The sequence below is a fragment of the Lemur catta genome, chromosome 7 (assembly GCF_020740605.2).
Source record: "Lemur catta isolate mLemCat1 chromosome 7, mLemCat1.pri, whole genome shotgun sequence".
NCBI classification, from domain to species: Eukaryota; Metazoa; Chordata; class Mammalia; order Primates; family Lemuridae; genus Lemur; species Lemur catta.
The window spans coordinates 21,908,087-21,923,771 of record NC_059134.1 but is presented as its reverse complement, the minus strand read 5'-3'; the positions used below and the strand labels follow the sequence as shown (position 1 = coordinate 21,923,771).

Here is a 15,685-nt window from a genome sequence, read left to right as displayed (position 1 = left end):
ATTTTTAATATATCCCTCAGGCTCCCAAAGTTTCAGAACCACCACTAACCCACTGGCTGACGATGACACCTATTAAAAATTTCCCAAGCCCCCATCCAATCTCAAACTCTAGCTTTCCAAGTAGATGGAGAGGGATAATGTGTTTTAATGGATGAAGGGATTCTGATCCCAGTTTATCACGTGTAAGGCAGGAGCAAGCCAGGGACAGATCCTGGGGAAAGGAAGATAAATTGGCACCTTTGATACAGCTGGTGGCAACCGCTCAACAGGGCCATAAAGCTGAGGCCAGCCCCTTTGCAGCAGTGGGACTTTGTCACACACACACTCTGAGTCTTGGTGAGAAGTGAGTCCCCGGTACCTTGATGTTGCCACCACCCCCGCTCATGACGTCGCGGAAACTTCTGTGTGGCTGGGCTCCTGAACACAGCAGCCTGCCTGTGGCTGTGGGGAGGCAGCACAAACCCTGGAAGCTTTGTGATAGGTGACTGGAGCCAACAAGTATCCACGGGCGTGTGGCGGGGAGAACCCTTCCCTCAGGGAGCCCACTGGGCTAGAAACACCAGAGGGCCAGGGTGTGGTGGGAGACTGCCCATCACACCATCCGTGTGCAGCGGAGGAAGGGAAGAGATGAAGGAAGGACACAGGTGGGCAGGGAGTGCAAGGTCCCAGCCAAGTCAGGACAACTGCCACTCTTTGCCCAGGAGCCTTGAAAAGTCCAGGCACCTGCTGAGTGAAAGAGGATTTCTTTATTGACTGAGCAAGGAGGGAAGATACAATTGATAACCAATGTTTCTAGAAGCCACCAGTCCCACGTTCACTTCTTCCGAGGCCAGTTTCCTCCAATGCTGCTGTACTGAACATCCTCCCGATCTCGGAGGGGCTAAGAGAGGAGAAGGGGGAACAGTCAGAAATCAGGGGCAGAACCCTCCTGGGAGGACCCAGCAGGCCCTGAGGATGAGCGTTCACACCTCACCTCTCCAGTCACCCCCATCCACGAATGCCCCACCAGGACCCTTCACACAGGCGCAGCACAGGTAGTGTCAGCCTCTCTGTCTCCACTCAATCCTCCTCTCACTCATGCCTCCTTCCCCTCAGGGCTCACCTGATAGACCTGGTCATTCCTTAACAGAGCTTGAGTGTCACTTGCTAGAAAAAACAGAGAAAGAGAGTCCTCAACAGTCTAGGAGGATGGGAAGGTGAGAGCCCATGAACATTGCAGGGGGACTGCAGCTGGTCATACCCTCTCACACCCCCAGAAATCTGCATGAGCAATGTGTGCCCACAAACTCTTCTAACAAGAAGAATTTGTTGTAGGAGCCCTTAGTAGATTGCAAGAGTGACTCCCAGATGAGACTGAACCTACCACCGGCCCCATTCCTTAGCTGGCGCTTGAGCTCACTGGCGCACACACACACACACACACACACACACACACACACACTGCCCCTCACTAACCCCCAGAGAGCCTTCCAGTTTCATGTCCAGCAAAGCAGTAGACTCCCAAAGCGAGGAGCAGAGTGGCAATGATGTCAGTGATGATGATGCCAGCCAGGGAGGCTGGGTCCAGCTCCACACAGTTCTGGCACACTGTGGGGGAAGGGAGGAGATAGAAAGGGTAGACAGCCTTTAAGTTCAGGGAACCATCTCTGCTTTCTAGGGCAGCCATAGGACCTCTCCTGCCAAGACCCAAAGTTCAGTAAGATCCTGGGAGAAAGGCCTGGTGATGGCTTTGCCACATCTACCTCCACCCTTCATCCCAAAGAATCCCCGAGGAGAGCCAAGAAGTAATCTCGTCTTAGACAGGGCAGTGGCAGTGGGCCAGACCCTCTCCCAACAAGGCTGCAGTAACAAAGCCCCTACTGCTCCGTCCTGCTTAGTTAAGCTCTCTCTCCCATTTTGATACCCCCAAATCTAGCTTGTACATTATGAGTGACTATAGTTTGTTTAGAGAACAGATGGGTTCACCACAGCCCCTCTAGCCAGAAAGTTCTCACATCCAGAGGCCCCATCCATTCCAACCCAAAGGGTCCAGGAGGCACCTACTTCGATAATAAACTTGCACAGCAGATACTTTGTTGCCATGTGTATCTGTCCCATTACAGCTATACATTCCTCGTGGGTCCAGGACGCGTTTTCCCAGGTCCAGGCGTTTGTTCTCTGACAAGAATGTTCCCATCGTTCCCTCTAGCCATGTGATGCTGGCATTGCAATTCAAAAACACTCTGTCCTCAAGTTCCTCCACAGGTATCATGAAGGGGCTCACTAAGGGGAAAAACAAGACCACAGTTGGAGGCAGCTCTTGGGTCTGCTCCAGGCCCCTGGTTCTGCTCAGGCTCGTGCTTGAGAAAGATCACTTTCCTAGTCTAGGACAGTTTATGGTTTCCACTGGGAGAGACAGAACTCACAAGAAAAAGCCTTCAGGATGTTCTCCCACAAACTGCAGGGGCCAGGGAGGGCACGAGGATGCATTCCCAGCAGAGAACAGGTCCTGAGGGACTTAGAGCAAAAGGGGAAAGCTTGGGGCTGGATCCATCCAAGAACCTTCCTAAAAATGTGTTCAGACCACTGGAGAGGAGGAGGGAGCATGCATGGCCGCAGCAAGCAAGAGACCACGGGAGGGCAAAAGGGCGTTCCTCCTTGTAGGTGTCTGCATTCTTTCTTCAAGAAAATGTCTAAGTCTACTTCCCAGCCACCTCCAACATTTCCATTCCAACTTCTTGTCCTCTCGCCTCCCCATTACCCTTGCTATGACAACAGCCAAGAGCACAGGACTCTCATGACCGAAGCCTTTCCCAGGGCCAAGGGTGGCTGCGGGTAGGGAGAAGCTGGTGTGAGTCACCAGCCCAGTGGTCCAGAAGTGGTCCAGGGCAAGGCCTGTGTACAGATTTTTGGTTGTTCCACCCTTGGTTAAGAGGAGGGAAACAAACAAAAAAAATTATTGAATCCGTTCCTAGAGTTCCACACAAATCAAGTCTTGTGGAGAGTTAAAGAGCTGGAGGTGAGCAGAGCACCTTTCTAGGTCCATTGAATTGCTTTGATAGCCTGAGAGCATCTCCACAATCTACAGAGGCTCTAGAATCTGTACCTCCAAACCCAGGGAATAGTGGAATCTACATTCTCCCTGAGCTTCACATTCAGTCACCAATTTGGATACCAGACACCTTCTAGAAAACCCCAAAGTAGCTACTTCTCATGCTTCTGAAGCAGGTCAGGAGTATATGCGTGTTTACTTAGGGAGACACGTGTACATCAAATGCTTCCAATCCTACAGTCATGTCTCCCTTGGGGATCTGTTTCCAGTGGAAATCCTGGGTGTCCCAGTACAGTTGACTATTAGGTGATCATTGGACCCAGCTTGCTTGGGATTGAGGGGGTTGCTGGGACACGGACTTCCAGTTTCAAAACTGAAACTGGCAAACCGGAGTGAGTTGAAATCCCACTAACTATTTAATAACCCCAAAATCTGCCCCCACTCCTGCTCAACCTAAAGTTAACTTTTCTCTTAAAGCACTACCCTAAGTGCTGCAGCATGGCCCCAGGGGTGATGTAATCTGGCCAAAGGACCAAGAGTCCTGATCCCAGAGGCCATCAGCCCTGGGAGGAACAGTGCGTGTAGCTCTGCTCCCATCGCCGCCCTAAGTTCAGGCACACACACGCTGAACCATATAGATCTCTGATCTAAGGCCTACGGAGAGACATGCAAGGCCAATACATACCCCTGGCTGGAGTCATTCAGAGCCCATAGCCTGTTTCCCAGACCCTGTGCTACATCCCAGCCCTGCCCTCCTGACACTCTAGGGTGCCTGGTGAATTGAAGCTAGCGTTAAGGAGCATTTTCAAGTAGACCTCACTCCCAGTGGTCACGTCCCTCTCAGGTCCCTTCCCCCACCCACTTGGAGTAGGCTTACCTTGGGGGAGAAGGGCAGCCAGTATCAGACCAGCCAGAAACCTGCTGTGTTCCATCTCCCAACAGAATTCATCCAGTACATAAAGCCAGGTCACCAAACTATCAGCCAGGGTGAGAGCTGCCCTCCCCCAACTGACTCACAGGCACCGGAAAAAGTAAAGAGTTGGGGAGGAACTAGAAGATGTCTGCTTCTCTGCTCTCTGCCTTTGACGAGGGGCCGACTGTCAGGGTGGGGGTAGGGTAGGGGTTGGGTAGGAAGGAAGCAGGTGCAAATTGCTCTTTCTCTGAGCAGGGAGCTGGCAGAGAATATGGAAAAGGTTGCCTGAACTTCAGAGCCCCTGTTGACAATATAACTACATTTACTCACCTCCTAAAAACTGCCACCTCTCAAAGCCCCTTGAGAGAAGCTGTGAGCGCTGTAGCACAAGCCATACTAGGTAGGTTCGGCCTGGAAGGTGGTCTTTCTCAGAACTGGGCAGCCTGGGACACCAGATGGAGCAGCTTCTTGCCAGTGGGGGGTTGGGCCTTAGAGACCCCCAACCAGAGATTTGAATCCTGGCTCCACCACTGCCTACTCGTAGGGCCGGGGCCAAGTCATGAAATTTTTCAGAGCCTGATTCCCTTAGTATCGTTACAAGGATTCGGACAAAATGTTTGCACGGTGGCTGCCACACCGTATGTGCTCAGTAAGACGTAGTTATTAATAACCATATAATTGACTCCCATCCAGAATTGAGCCTCTGCAGGAGACAAATAACCTTTTTTCCCCTGTGGCCTATGGAAATTTCAAAGTCTTCACACTGCTTCTGTTAAACTGTCATTTACCCAAGGACAGAGTCATGTCTCACTGCTGTATGCTGGGCCTGGCACATATTGGGAGCTCTGTAAATTTGTGTTGACTCAATAACTGACTGGTTGGGGGACAAAGGGGCCTGAGATCCTAGACACTCAGTCCAGATCCTGGTCCCTGGAAATGTGCTGGCCTGTCTTCTTGGAATTGTCCCACCTATTCCCTTCCAGGCAGGCACCTCTTTGATGATCTCAGAACAGTGAAAAACAATCCCTGAATGAAGCCCTGGACTGAGGTGACTTTGCATTTGGAGCTTTAGCCCCAAGCACCTAAGAATCCATCTAAATTCATTAGTTATAGCAACAACAAACAGCCACAAGCAACAACTGACTGCAGTCCTAGCAACAACGGGTGGCAGGGACATTTATCTCCCTCATGAAGACGGCCCTGGACCATCTCCCAGCCAGCATCCAGAGTAGTTCTGTGTGCAAGGTGAGTCTCTGAGTACGAGTCCAGCACTCTCTCTCTCTCCCTCCCACCCTCTACTCCTTAACAGAAAAGCAAAAGGCGTCTGCACCTGCAGCTCTGCCAAGGCCCCTGCTGCCCACACTTGCAGCAGAGGGTGGAGGCTCTGGGTTCTTGCCTTCTCGAAGGGGCCCCAGCCCAAAGGTGCTGGGCGGAGCCAGTCTAGCTGCCGCACAAGCTGCTGGCTGCTAAGGGCTGCTCAAGGCTTCTGCGGAGGGAAGGACTGAGACTGACATGGAGCAGGGGAAGGGTCTGGCCGGCCTGATCCTAGCTGTCATTCTTCTTCAAGGTAAGGGCCTGCAACCTGGAAAAGGGGCCAAGGGAAGAGGCCATCACCAGGGAAACAGGAATATTGGGATCCCTAACCTTGAGTCCGCCTCAGCTGTCACCTTAAAGTTCAAAGAAAGACTGGCAAAAAATGGAGCCTCTTGCTGTTCTTTGCTAGAGAAGAGGCAGTGTCCAATGGGAAAAATGGGGTCCTTGTCTCTGGAAATCAAAACAGGATACCTAACGGGCTAGAGAGAGGACCCTGCTGCCGCCATCTTACGTTTGAGCATAGCCCAAAGGGGCATAGGCCAGGAAACTGAAAAGGAAAAGGTATGTGCTCCCTAATTCAGAGCCGGGCTTAGCAGTGGACCTATGAAGCATTCATTCACTCAGTAGGTCAGCTGGTCAGCAAGTACGTGTGAGATCCTAATATGTGATAGGCCAGGAGGATATAAAAATGAATAAAAAGCTTATACTCTAAAGAGCTCATAGTGTAACTGGAGAGATAAGTTTTAATGTTGCCAAACTGAGTATGAGGTACACTGTGGGAAACCTGCACAAATATTCAGTTAAAAATACCCAACAGGAAGTGGATGAACTAGGTTGATACCTGGAGTCTAGACACACTGACCAGAAGCTAAAACCATGGAAGTTATTGAAATCATACAAGTACAATGTGTGATGTGAGGAAGAGGGGGCTGAAGATGGAACTGTGAGGACATAAATGGAACTGTGTGGACATAAACTTTTATGGGGCATTTAAAGAAAAAAACACCCCAGAAAAGAGCTGTAATAATCGGATGAGTGTGATACCATGGAAACCAAGGGAGTAGAGAGCTTCTAGAAGGAGAGAATTACCAAGAGTGTAAAATGTTAAAGAGTTCACTAAATTAAGAATATATTTTAAAGTTTTTGCTTGATTCTCTCTTATACTGCAAAAAAAGAATATATTTAAGTTTAAATCTGTGGGCTTTGGCAAAATAAAGGTCATGGGTGATTTAGAACAGTTTTGATGGGGTAGTGTGAGTGTAAACCAATGGGATTGAGTAGAGATGGTGAGGTGATAAAGAACAACAGTGTAGACTATTTTTTAAGGAAATTTGGATGAGAAGGGAGAAGAGATTGAGAAGGGGGAAGTAGAGTCTAAGAAGAAATGTTTTTGAGGATGGGAGAAACTCGAGCACATTTCTAGACTAAAGGAGATGAGTAGTGCAAGGTCCTGGAGTTGATGTTGGAAGGATGGAGTCAAGGGTGGGGTCAAGGGCACCAAGTGCAAATGCAATGTTACCCTTTGAGACTAGAAGAAAGGACATGCAGATAGCTCCGGCCACAGCTAGGCTTGTGAATGGAAAGAAAGGGCCCTAACAGCGTGTGTATTCTCAAAACACTAGGTGGGAGGCAATACCTGAAACTGACCTGGGCGATGGCCAAGTGGGAGACTGGAAGGGGACAGTGAGAGTTTCGAGTTATTTCTGAGGACGTGGGAGGAAGAGCCAGCTAAAGGCAACAGAGGCCGAGGGGCAGGGCTGAAAGCCTGAGTGAGGCAGCTGGATGTGGTGGGAAGAGCGCTGGGCTGAGCAGTAGAAAACCTGAGCTCTGGGTCCCGCTAGGCCACCAGTGAGCTGTGTGAACTTGAGCAGTGCCTCCTCCGTCTGGGAGTTCTCACATCGGCCAACCCAGAAATTTGGCTATTTGAGCTCTCAAATCCTCAAAGGAAACAGCACTCAGATATGCTAAATTAAAGATGTCACTGATCAGTCCAATCTCCTTTCCTATGGAATCTGACTTAAAATGAGGAGACTCTTTGTCCTCCCATGGTGACCAGGTCATTGGGAAGAAGGGCTAGTAAGAAATCTGTTTAACTGTTTGTCTTGCTTTTTTTTTTCCCAATCACTCATTTATTCATTCATGCATTCATTCAACAAATATAAAGCTCCTACCATGTTTCAGGCACTGTGCTGGGTACTATTCTTAAGCAGTTCAGCCCTGCACAAGGTTCTAAGACAGTTGACTCCTTCCAACTATTTCCATCATACTTTGACTCTTGACCACCTCTCCCTATCACACACTCTACCTCTAGCCACACTATCTCTTGTCCTTTTCCAAATCTGTATCTTTTTCATCTATTCTTTCTACTCAGAATGCCTTTCTCTGGTAAATTCCCCACTCATTCTTGAAGGCCCAGCCAAATGTCACCTTCTCTATTAAGCTTTCCCTGACCCTCCCCTGTGGGCAAAATTAGTAGCTTCTACCTCCTTTCATATGCACTTATATAAATACTAAAAATAATTTATAAGTTATATTACATTAATTCCATATAGGTTTATTTCTTACACTTCACTGTAAACTGTTTGGAGGCAGCAACCGATTCTTCATATCATCACTGTTTTCCTTCACAATGCCTAGACATGTCAGGTCATAATCGTGCTCAGTAAATGTTTGGATTAGATCTAATGGAAATGAATTCCAGTGTTAGGTCTCTGCAGCACATGTATCATGCAACTCTACTTACTCTGGGTTTTGAGACAGATTTGAGGGCTAACTGAATAGTAACTTCCCTGGGAAGTTAAATCTAGGGTTTCTACAAGAAATGGATCACAAAGACTGAAGATTTTATAAGTAACTCAGCTTTAAAAGGCTTTAGCTAGGGCTTACCCACTCCTTGCCAGGGCTTAAGCTGCTTTTAAAGGAGCATAACATTCTGCACTATATAGGCAATACCCTTACTTATACTGCAATACAATTTTGATGCTAACCCCTCATAGTTAGTGTCAGGCTCCACAGGTTAAAGGCATGGTTCACAACAAGATTGCCCTCACTTTAAATGCCAGCTACAAGTTCAGGGGTCCTCAGACCACTCACATGTATGAGAAATTGGCTACAAATCCAAAGGGTTCCCATGACCCCCCACACCTCATGTTTGATAATTTGCTAGAATGTCTCACCGAACTTAGGAAAGTGCTATACTTCCCATTACAGTTTTATTATAGAAAATAAAATCAGGACCAGTTAAATGAAGAGACACATAGAGCAAGGTCTGGGAGGGTCCCTAACACAGAGCTTCCATACCTCTCCCTGTGGAATCAGAACACGTGGCCCTCCCAGTACATTGATGTGTTCACCAACCAGGAAGCTCCACCAAGTTTTTATTGAGGCATCTTTACACAGTCACGATTGATTGAATCATTGACCACATGACTGAACTCAATTTCTAGCCCCCTCCAGCCCCCAGGACTGATATCGCTGGTTTTTTAGTCTTAATCTTCTATCCATATGGTTGGTCCTGACCAGCACCATCTTGAGTCATCTCCTTAGTATAAACTCAGATGTGGGGTAAGAGTCCACCACCAATAACAAAGGCATTTCCAACACTCATGAAATTCCAAGAGTTAGAAACTCCCTCCCAGGAAGCCAGGACAAAGACCAGACAAATTCTTCATCAACACCTCGAATTCAATTTGGTGATTTAGGCTACAAGCCAGGAAAGTAGATATAGATATTGTTATTTCCATGGATTAGGATCTCTCTTGATCTTGGCCTCAAATGACCAGGGGAATACCTTGGGGCATTTGAATAAGTCCATGCCTAGCTGATCTGATCCTCTGTCTCTATTCTGTCTTTACAGGTACTGTGGCCCAGTCAAAAAAAGGTAAAAGAAATGGCTTCTTTCTATCCTCTAACTCTGAGAAAAGTCATGGAAATACGGCTTCCTACAACAGTAGTCCTGTAGGAGTGAACAGCTTAGAAAGAATGGGATGATGGGTGATAGTTGATGTTTCCATTGTCAACCAAATCAGTGGCCTGTCATGACCCGTTCTGGGCAGCTTCCTGTCGGTAAGCATTTAACTTCAGGTCCTCACAGGAGAAACAGGACCCTTGGTAGCTAGACACGTTTCAAAGTGTGACCCGTGAACCAGGAGCCCTGGCATGACCTGGGTGCATGTTAGCAATGCAGAATCTCCCCTCCCCAGAACTACTAAATAGAACCTGAATTCTTTTTTTCTTATTTTATTTCTTTTTGTATTTCAAAGTAAGCTGTTGTTTCATATAGTTTTAACTACAGTTTCATTCCTTTTTCAAATTTCTTTTTCTTCAGCTATATTTTTTGTTATCTTAGAACATGAAACACAGTAGATGCCAATAAATTGTTGGCATTATTGTTGTGAAACATTTGAACTTTTAAAACACTGCTGTTTTCTCATGGTGTCCCATTAACTGCTCCTAAAAAAAAGTTATATGTTTAAATTATGATCTGTATCTTCATAGACATGTAAATGTATCAAGCTATATAAACAGAGCAAAAGAAATGAAAAAAGGAAATCGTTGGGAGCTTCTTTGTAGGAAAGTATTCTCAATTGAACTTCATGGATTTCATGTTTAAAAGGATGTCTGTGGTCTTGAACATGCCAATAGAAGTCATCTGAGGAGCAGTAGAAGGGCTAGCTCAGGCTGTGTAACCTTCTTCCAGAACCTGAAATTTTAACAAGATCCCTATTTGATTCATGTGTATGTTAACATTTGCTTAATAGTCTTCTGGTACCCTGGGGCAGGGAAAATTTTAGAGGCAAGATCCTTAACAGAACCATGGCTTTTCCCTTTACAGAAAACAATTTGGTAAAGGTGGATGAAACTCGAGAAGATGGTTCAGTAGTTCTGACATGTGACTTGAACGACAAAAATATCAAATGGTTTAAAGATGGAAAGATAATAGCCTCTCTAAATGGAAGTAAAACTATATGGAATCTGGGAAGTAGTACCAACGACCCTCAAGGGATATATTGGTGTCAAGGATTAAAGGACACTTCAAAACCACTCCAAGTGTATTACAGAAGTATGTAATCCTCTTTGGTTTGTTTGCTGTGAAATTAAGCAGTACTTGCTGTTCTGGTGAGCCTACTATCAGGGTAAAGGTGGAAATAGATGCTAAACAGTGTTATAATACCCAGTTCTCTTAATCTCAGCTTGCCACTTTCTAAATATTACAAAACAGTTCTCTTGGCTTCTTGAAAAAGCAGAGCCAATCCTGTAAAGCCTTGCTTATCTTTGGGTAGGTTCCAGGGATTAGAGCAATTCTGCAACTTCTAAAAACTGAATGGCGGTGGGGCGAGACAGGGTTACAAGGTGATAACACAGTGAGTGGCATTGAGGAGTGGAGAGCAGTGGAGTGTGGAGGTGAGGGTCTAGTCTTCCTTTTTTCCACCTAGCTCCTGGTAGTTAGACTACATGCACTCCTGGGGAACAGAGGAACATCAAGATGGGTTGAGTTCTTGGTCCAAGGGTCTTCCTTTGCCATGGCACTCACAGAGGGAGGAGCCTGCTGTCCTAGACAGAGGCATTACTACTGACAGGCAGGAGAAAAAGATCCAGAAAGAACAACTTTCACACCCTGAGGGAGACTTGTCCCTCCTTTTCTCTACAGTGTGTCAGAACTGCATTGAGCTCAATGCAGCCACCGTATCCGGCTTTGTCTTTGCTGAAATCATCAGCATTTTCTTCCTTGCTGTTGGAGTCTACTTCATTGCTGGACAAGAGGGAGCTCGCCAGTCAAGAGGTAAAAGAAACTTCTTAAATGAGAGGTGGGACCACCTGAGACCCTCAGTTTTCCTCCTACCAAAATAGACCCAATAAAAGGGTCTGAGTTGGCATGTCTTGTTAAGGTACACAGTCAGGAGAGGCTGTTTCTGCGGGGCAGGAGAAAAAGGACACTTGATGTTATCACAGCGTATTTGCCTGTCTCAAGAGTCAGCTCCCTCTGATTTGTCCTCTGTTTTTTAAAAATTCTTTGTTGAAATAAAACCTACATGCAGAAAACTGAATCACAAGCATACAGCTAAAATATTTTAGCAAGTAAACACATCCAGCACCCAATTTAAGAGTATATTACCTGTAACCGTTTGTTCACATAGAAAAAAAAAAGAGTATATTACCAATGCCATAGAAACCCTTCTTGTGGTCACTTACAGCCACTAACCATACCCAAGAATGAGCACTGTCCTGACTTCTAACAATAGAGAATAATTTTACTTGGTTTTGTTCTTTATGTAAAGAGACTCATATAGTAAGTATTCTTGCATGTGGCTTCTTTCACTCAACAATATGTTTGTGAGATTTATTCAGACACTTGTGTGTAGATGATTCTTACTATTTAGTATTCCATTGTGTGAATATAACCCGATTTGTTATCCATTCTACCCTGTGTGTGTGTTTTGTTTATTTTTTGTGCAGCTTCAGACAAGCAGACTCTGTTGCCCAATGACCAGCTCTACCAGGTAAGGGAATAAAGAATGAAAGAGATGTTGCTGCAATTAGTAGGGGTAATTGGGATTGGGGGCAAGTTAGTTTGAAGATACTGTGCAGATAAGGAACTGCTGACAGCATACCAGATGATGGAATAGTTATCCCTTTGGGTAGAATAGATGAAATAAAGAAAAGGGTGGAGAGAGACTGTGGTCAGGATCTAGTGAGTAAAAGTTGAGGAAGACACTGAGAGGAACACACACAAAAAAACTGCATACAAAGCCTCCATCTCCTTGTCCTCTTTCCAGCCCCAGAACCATGAGGCACCCACTCCAAAGCCTCACAAATAAAAAGCATTCAACAAATAAGCATTGAATTAATTAATATTGGATTGAAAAAATGGTCTTATAACTGTACTGTCCTTTCCAGCCCCTCAAGGATAGGGAAGATGACCAGTACAGCCACCTTCAAGGAAACCAACTGAGGAAGAAATGAGCTCAGGACTCAGAGCAGGTAGGTTCTTCAACACCAATTCTAAGAAAGTACCTTTGCATCACCTGCAACCACATTGTATACATCCACTATAATTTATTTCACGTGGGCCAGGTGCAGTGGCTCATACCTGTAATCCTAGCACTCTGGGAGGCTGAGGCAGGAGGATCACTCGAGGTCAGGAGTTCGAGATCAGCCTGAGCAAGAGTGAGACCCCCGTCTCTACTAAAAATAGAAAGAAAAAAATTTATTTCACCTGTCCTCACAGGGATCAGACTGTGGGGGGTAGGTGTGGGGGTGGTTTTAGAGGCCCTTTTCTAAAAACACTGAGGTCAGTCAGTACTGATTGTCTTGGCCTAAGAAAATATGAATGCTGTGCTTATCTGTAAATCCTCTTAGAACAGGGCGTCAAGCCACAGAGATGCTGAATATTAATCTTAACCTATTTATATTAGTGTTTCTCAATATCCACACCATTAACATTTTGGGCTAGTTAATTCTCTGTGAAGAGGGCTGTTCTGTGCATTGTAGAAGTTATAGGAGCATCCCTGGCCTCTATCCACCAGATGCCTGTGGTATCCCCCAGTGTGACAACCTAAAATGTGTCCAGACATCCCCTCTGGGGCAAAATCACCCTTAGTGAAGAAGAACCACTGACCTATATTAACCTTTCAATCAACCATTCAATCAATCAGAAGTTCTAAACCATCAGTTTATCAGAAATTTCAGTTAAGAAGACAGGGCTGAAAGCATTATTTGGTTTTCTGAACCAATTGCCATATTTTTTTTCAATCCAGGTGTTCGTCTATCCAGTTTTCAGAATCAAAGCAATACATTTTGGAGAGATCTTAGCAGAGAGACTTTCAGTTCTAAATCTAGACTCAAGGTTCCCAGGGGTGACAAATGGGTAAGAAAGGCCATCAGAGCAAATTTGGGTTTTTCTCAAATAAAATAAAAATAAAAACAAAAAAAACAAGTATGGTGTTTCAGAAGCGCCACCTATTGGGAAAAAATGTAAAAGAAAAATGAGAAGACCAAATAACCTCTATTTGAATAGAATTTTTTTATTTTAATTTTTATTTAGTTTTTTTATAGGTCATAACTCACATGGCTCAAATATACAGTGAAAGATCTCCCACCACCACCATCCCCAGCCATGCAGTTGCCTTCTTCATAGATAAACTAATTTCTTATATATCTTTCTGGAGGTATTCTAGGCATAGGTGAGCAAATTCTCAAGTACATATTATTCTCCCTTCCCCTATTTTTCACACAAATGATATCATACCATACATCTTGTACTTTTCCCCCTAATAAAACCTGAAGATTATTTCACACCATATAAAGAACTCCTTATTTATCTATTGCATAGATACACTAGAATTTATTTCACCTGTCCTCTACCGATGGACATTTAAGTTGGTTCTAATCTTTTATTCTTACAACGATGCTGCAATAACTAACATTGTATAAATCTCATTTTAAAAAATAATTGCATTGAAGTATAATTTACATGCCATAAAAGTCATCCATCTTAAGTGATTCCACCTGTTCTCAGCAATTTTTAGTAAATTTGCCTAGTTGTACAACCATCACCATGATCCAGTTTTAGGATATTTCCATCATAAGCTTAAGATCCGTCGTGCTACTTGTAGTCACTCCCTGTTCCCACCCTCCAGGTAACCACTAATCTCTTTTCTGTCTCTTTAGATTTGCCTTTTCTGGACGTTTCATATAAATTGAATGACACCATATGGCATCTTTTGTATCTAGCTTCTCTCACTTAACATGTTTTCAGTGTTCATTTATGGTTGTAGCATATATCAGTATTTTGTTTCTTTCCATTGCTGAATAGTCTATTGCATGGGTATACCACATTTTGTTTATCCATTCACCAATGAACATTTGATTTGTTTCCATTTTTTGGCTACTATAAGTAATGCTGCTATGAACATTTTCATGCAAGTCTTTGGACATGTTTTCATTTCTCTGGGGTGAAGAATTTCTGGGTCATATGGTAAATTTATGTTTAACTTTTTAACAAGCTGCCAAACTGTTTTCCAAACCAGCCATACCATTTTACATTCCCATTACCAAAATATAAGGGCTCTTTTTTCTCTGCATTGTCACTGTTTTAATATAGCCATTTTATGGGTGTAAATGGTATCTTATTGTGGTCTTCATTTGCACTTCCCTAATGACTTATAATATTTCATGTGTTTAATAGCCATTCATATACCTTTAGTGAAATACCGATTCAAACATTTTGTCCATTTTTTAAGTGGGTTGTTTGTCTTCTTACTATTGAATGGCAAGAGTTCTTTATATATTTTGGATACAAATCCTTCATCAGATATATGATTTGAAAATATTTTTTACCAGTCTGTGGTTTGTGTTTTCACTTTCTTAATGGTGTCTTTTAAACCACAAAAGCTTTGAATTTTGATGAAGTACATTTAATGAGGTTTTCTTTCATATATTGTGCTTTTGGTGTCACGTTTAAGAAATCTTTGCCAAACCCACAGTCACAAAGATTTTCTGCTGTTTTCTTTTTATAGTTTTTAGAATTCTATGGTTTTAGTTCTAACAATAAATGTCATTCTGAACATGCATAAGACTATTTGTAACAGATATAAATAAATGGAATTGTTAGGCACTTGTATTTGTACTTGTATTTGTGCTTGTAATTTTATTAAATATTGCCAAATAGCACTTCATAGAAGTTGTATCGATGTATAATACCAATGACAATAAATGAAAGTGCCTTTCACTCATACATGTTCCATCAGTGTATTATTAAACTTTTGAACTGTGCCAATCTGATGGCATTTCAGTGTAGTTTAAGTTTACATTTTTCTTATTAAAAATTATAGTGAACCATTTGTTTTTCCTTCTCATGAAATATAGGCTCACATTTTTGGTCTTTGTCTTATTGACTTGCACCAGCCCCATGCATATTTGAGAAACTAGATCTTTTGTGATATTGGTTGCAAGTATTTTTCTGATTTTGTTATGTGTGGGGGTTTTTTTGTTTTTTTTTACTTCGCTTGTGGGTGGTTTTTCATGCACATTTTACAAATATTTGTATGTAGTAGAATTCACTGGTCTTTTATGGCCTCTAGGTTATGTTTCATATTTAGAAAGGTCTTCCTCCATTTTAAGATTATTCTTTTTGAAAAGTTCTCCCATTCATTCCTCTAGCATTTTTATGGTTTCATTTTATACATTTAAAACTTTGGCCCATCTTGAATTAATTTTAGTGTAAAGCCTAACATATTGACCAACTTTTATCTACCAAGTTATTCCAGAAAGATTTATTAAATGGTTGATCTGTGTCCATTCATTTTAAGTGCAATGTTACCACTCCACTCTCACCAAATTGTAAATTTTGTATTTTTTCCCTATGATATCTTAAACAACTAGAACAGTGGTAGCCAGGCACTCAAAGATAGCACAGTGCTTTTGTG

The 15,685-nt window shown here is 43.7% G+C and overlaps 2 protein-coding genes across 3 annotated transcripts; one reads left to right on the top strand and one right to left on the bottom strand.

Moving 5' to 3' along the window:
• Positions 1 to 727: 727 nt before the first annotated feature.
• CD3D (CD3d molecule) lies at positions 728 to 4,114 on the bottom strand. 2 transcript variants are annotated; one of them, XM_045556372.1, is made up of 5 exons: positions 3,909 to 4,107; positions 2,044 to 2,262; positions 1,456 to 1,587; positions 1,103 to 1,146; positions 728 to 880 (listed from the first exon to the last, which is right to left on the bottom strand). In XM_045556372.1, exons 1-5 carry the CDS (start codon positions 3,961 to 3,963, stop codon positions 815 to 817), a joined length of 516 nt encoding a protein of 171 aa, XP_045412328.1. In that variant the 5' UTR covers positions 3,964 to 4,107; the 3' UTR covers positions 728 to 814. The 2 variants fall into 2 exon arrangements, with proteins under 2 accessions (XP_045412328.1, XP_045412327.1); XM_045556371.1 differs by lacking the exon at positions 1,103 to 1,146 and having other exon boundaries at positions 3,909 to 4,114.
• A 1,248-nt stretch (positions 4,115 to 5,362) lies between these two features.
• On the top strand, positions 5,363 to 14,124 carry CD3G (CD3g molecule). Its single transcript, XM_045556370.1, has 7 exons — positions 5,363 to 5,511; positions 9,115 to 9,138; positions 10,093 to 10,320; positions 10,909 to 11,040; positions 11,715 to 11,758; positions 12,156 to 12,239; positions 13,016 to 14,124. The coding sequence occupies exons 1-6, from the start codon at positions 5,457 to 5,459 to the stop codon at positions 12,219 to 12,221; spliced, it is 549 nt and encodes a 182-aa protein (XP_045412326.1). The 5' UTR covers positions 5,363 to 5,456; the 3' UTR covers positions 12,222 to 12,239; positions 13,016 to 14,124.
• The last annotated feature ends 1,561 nt before the right edge of the window (positions 14,125 to 15,685 follow it).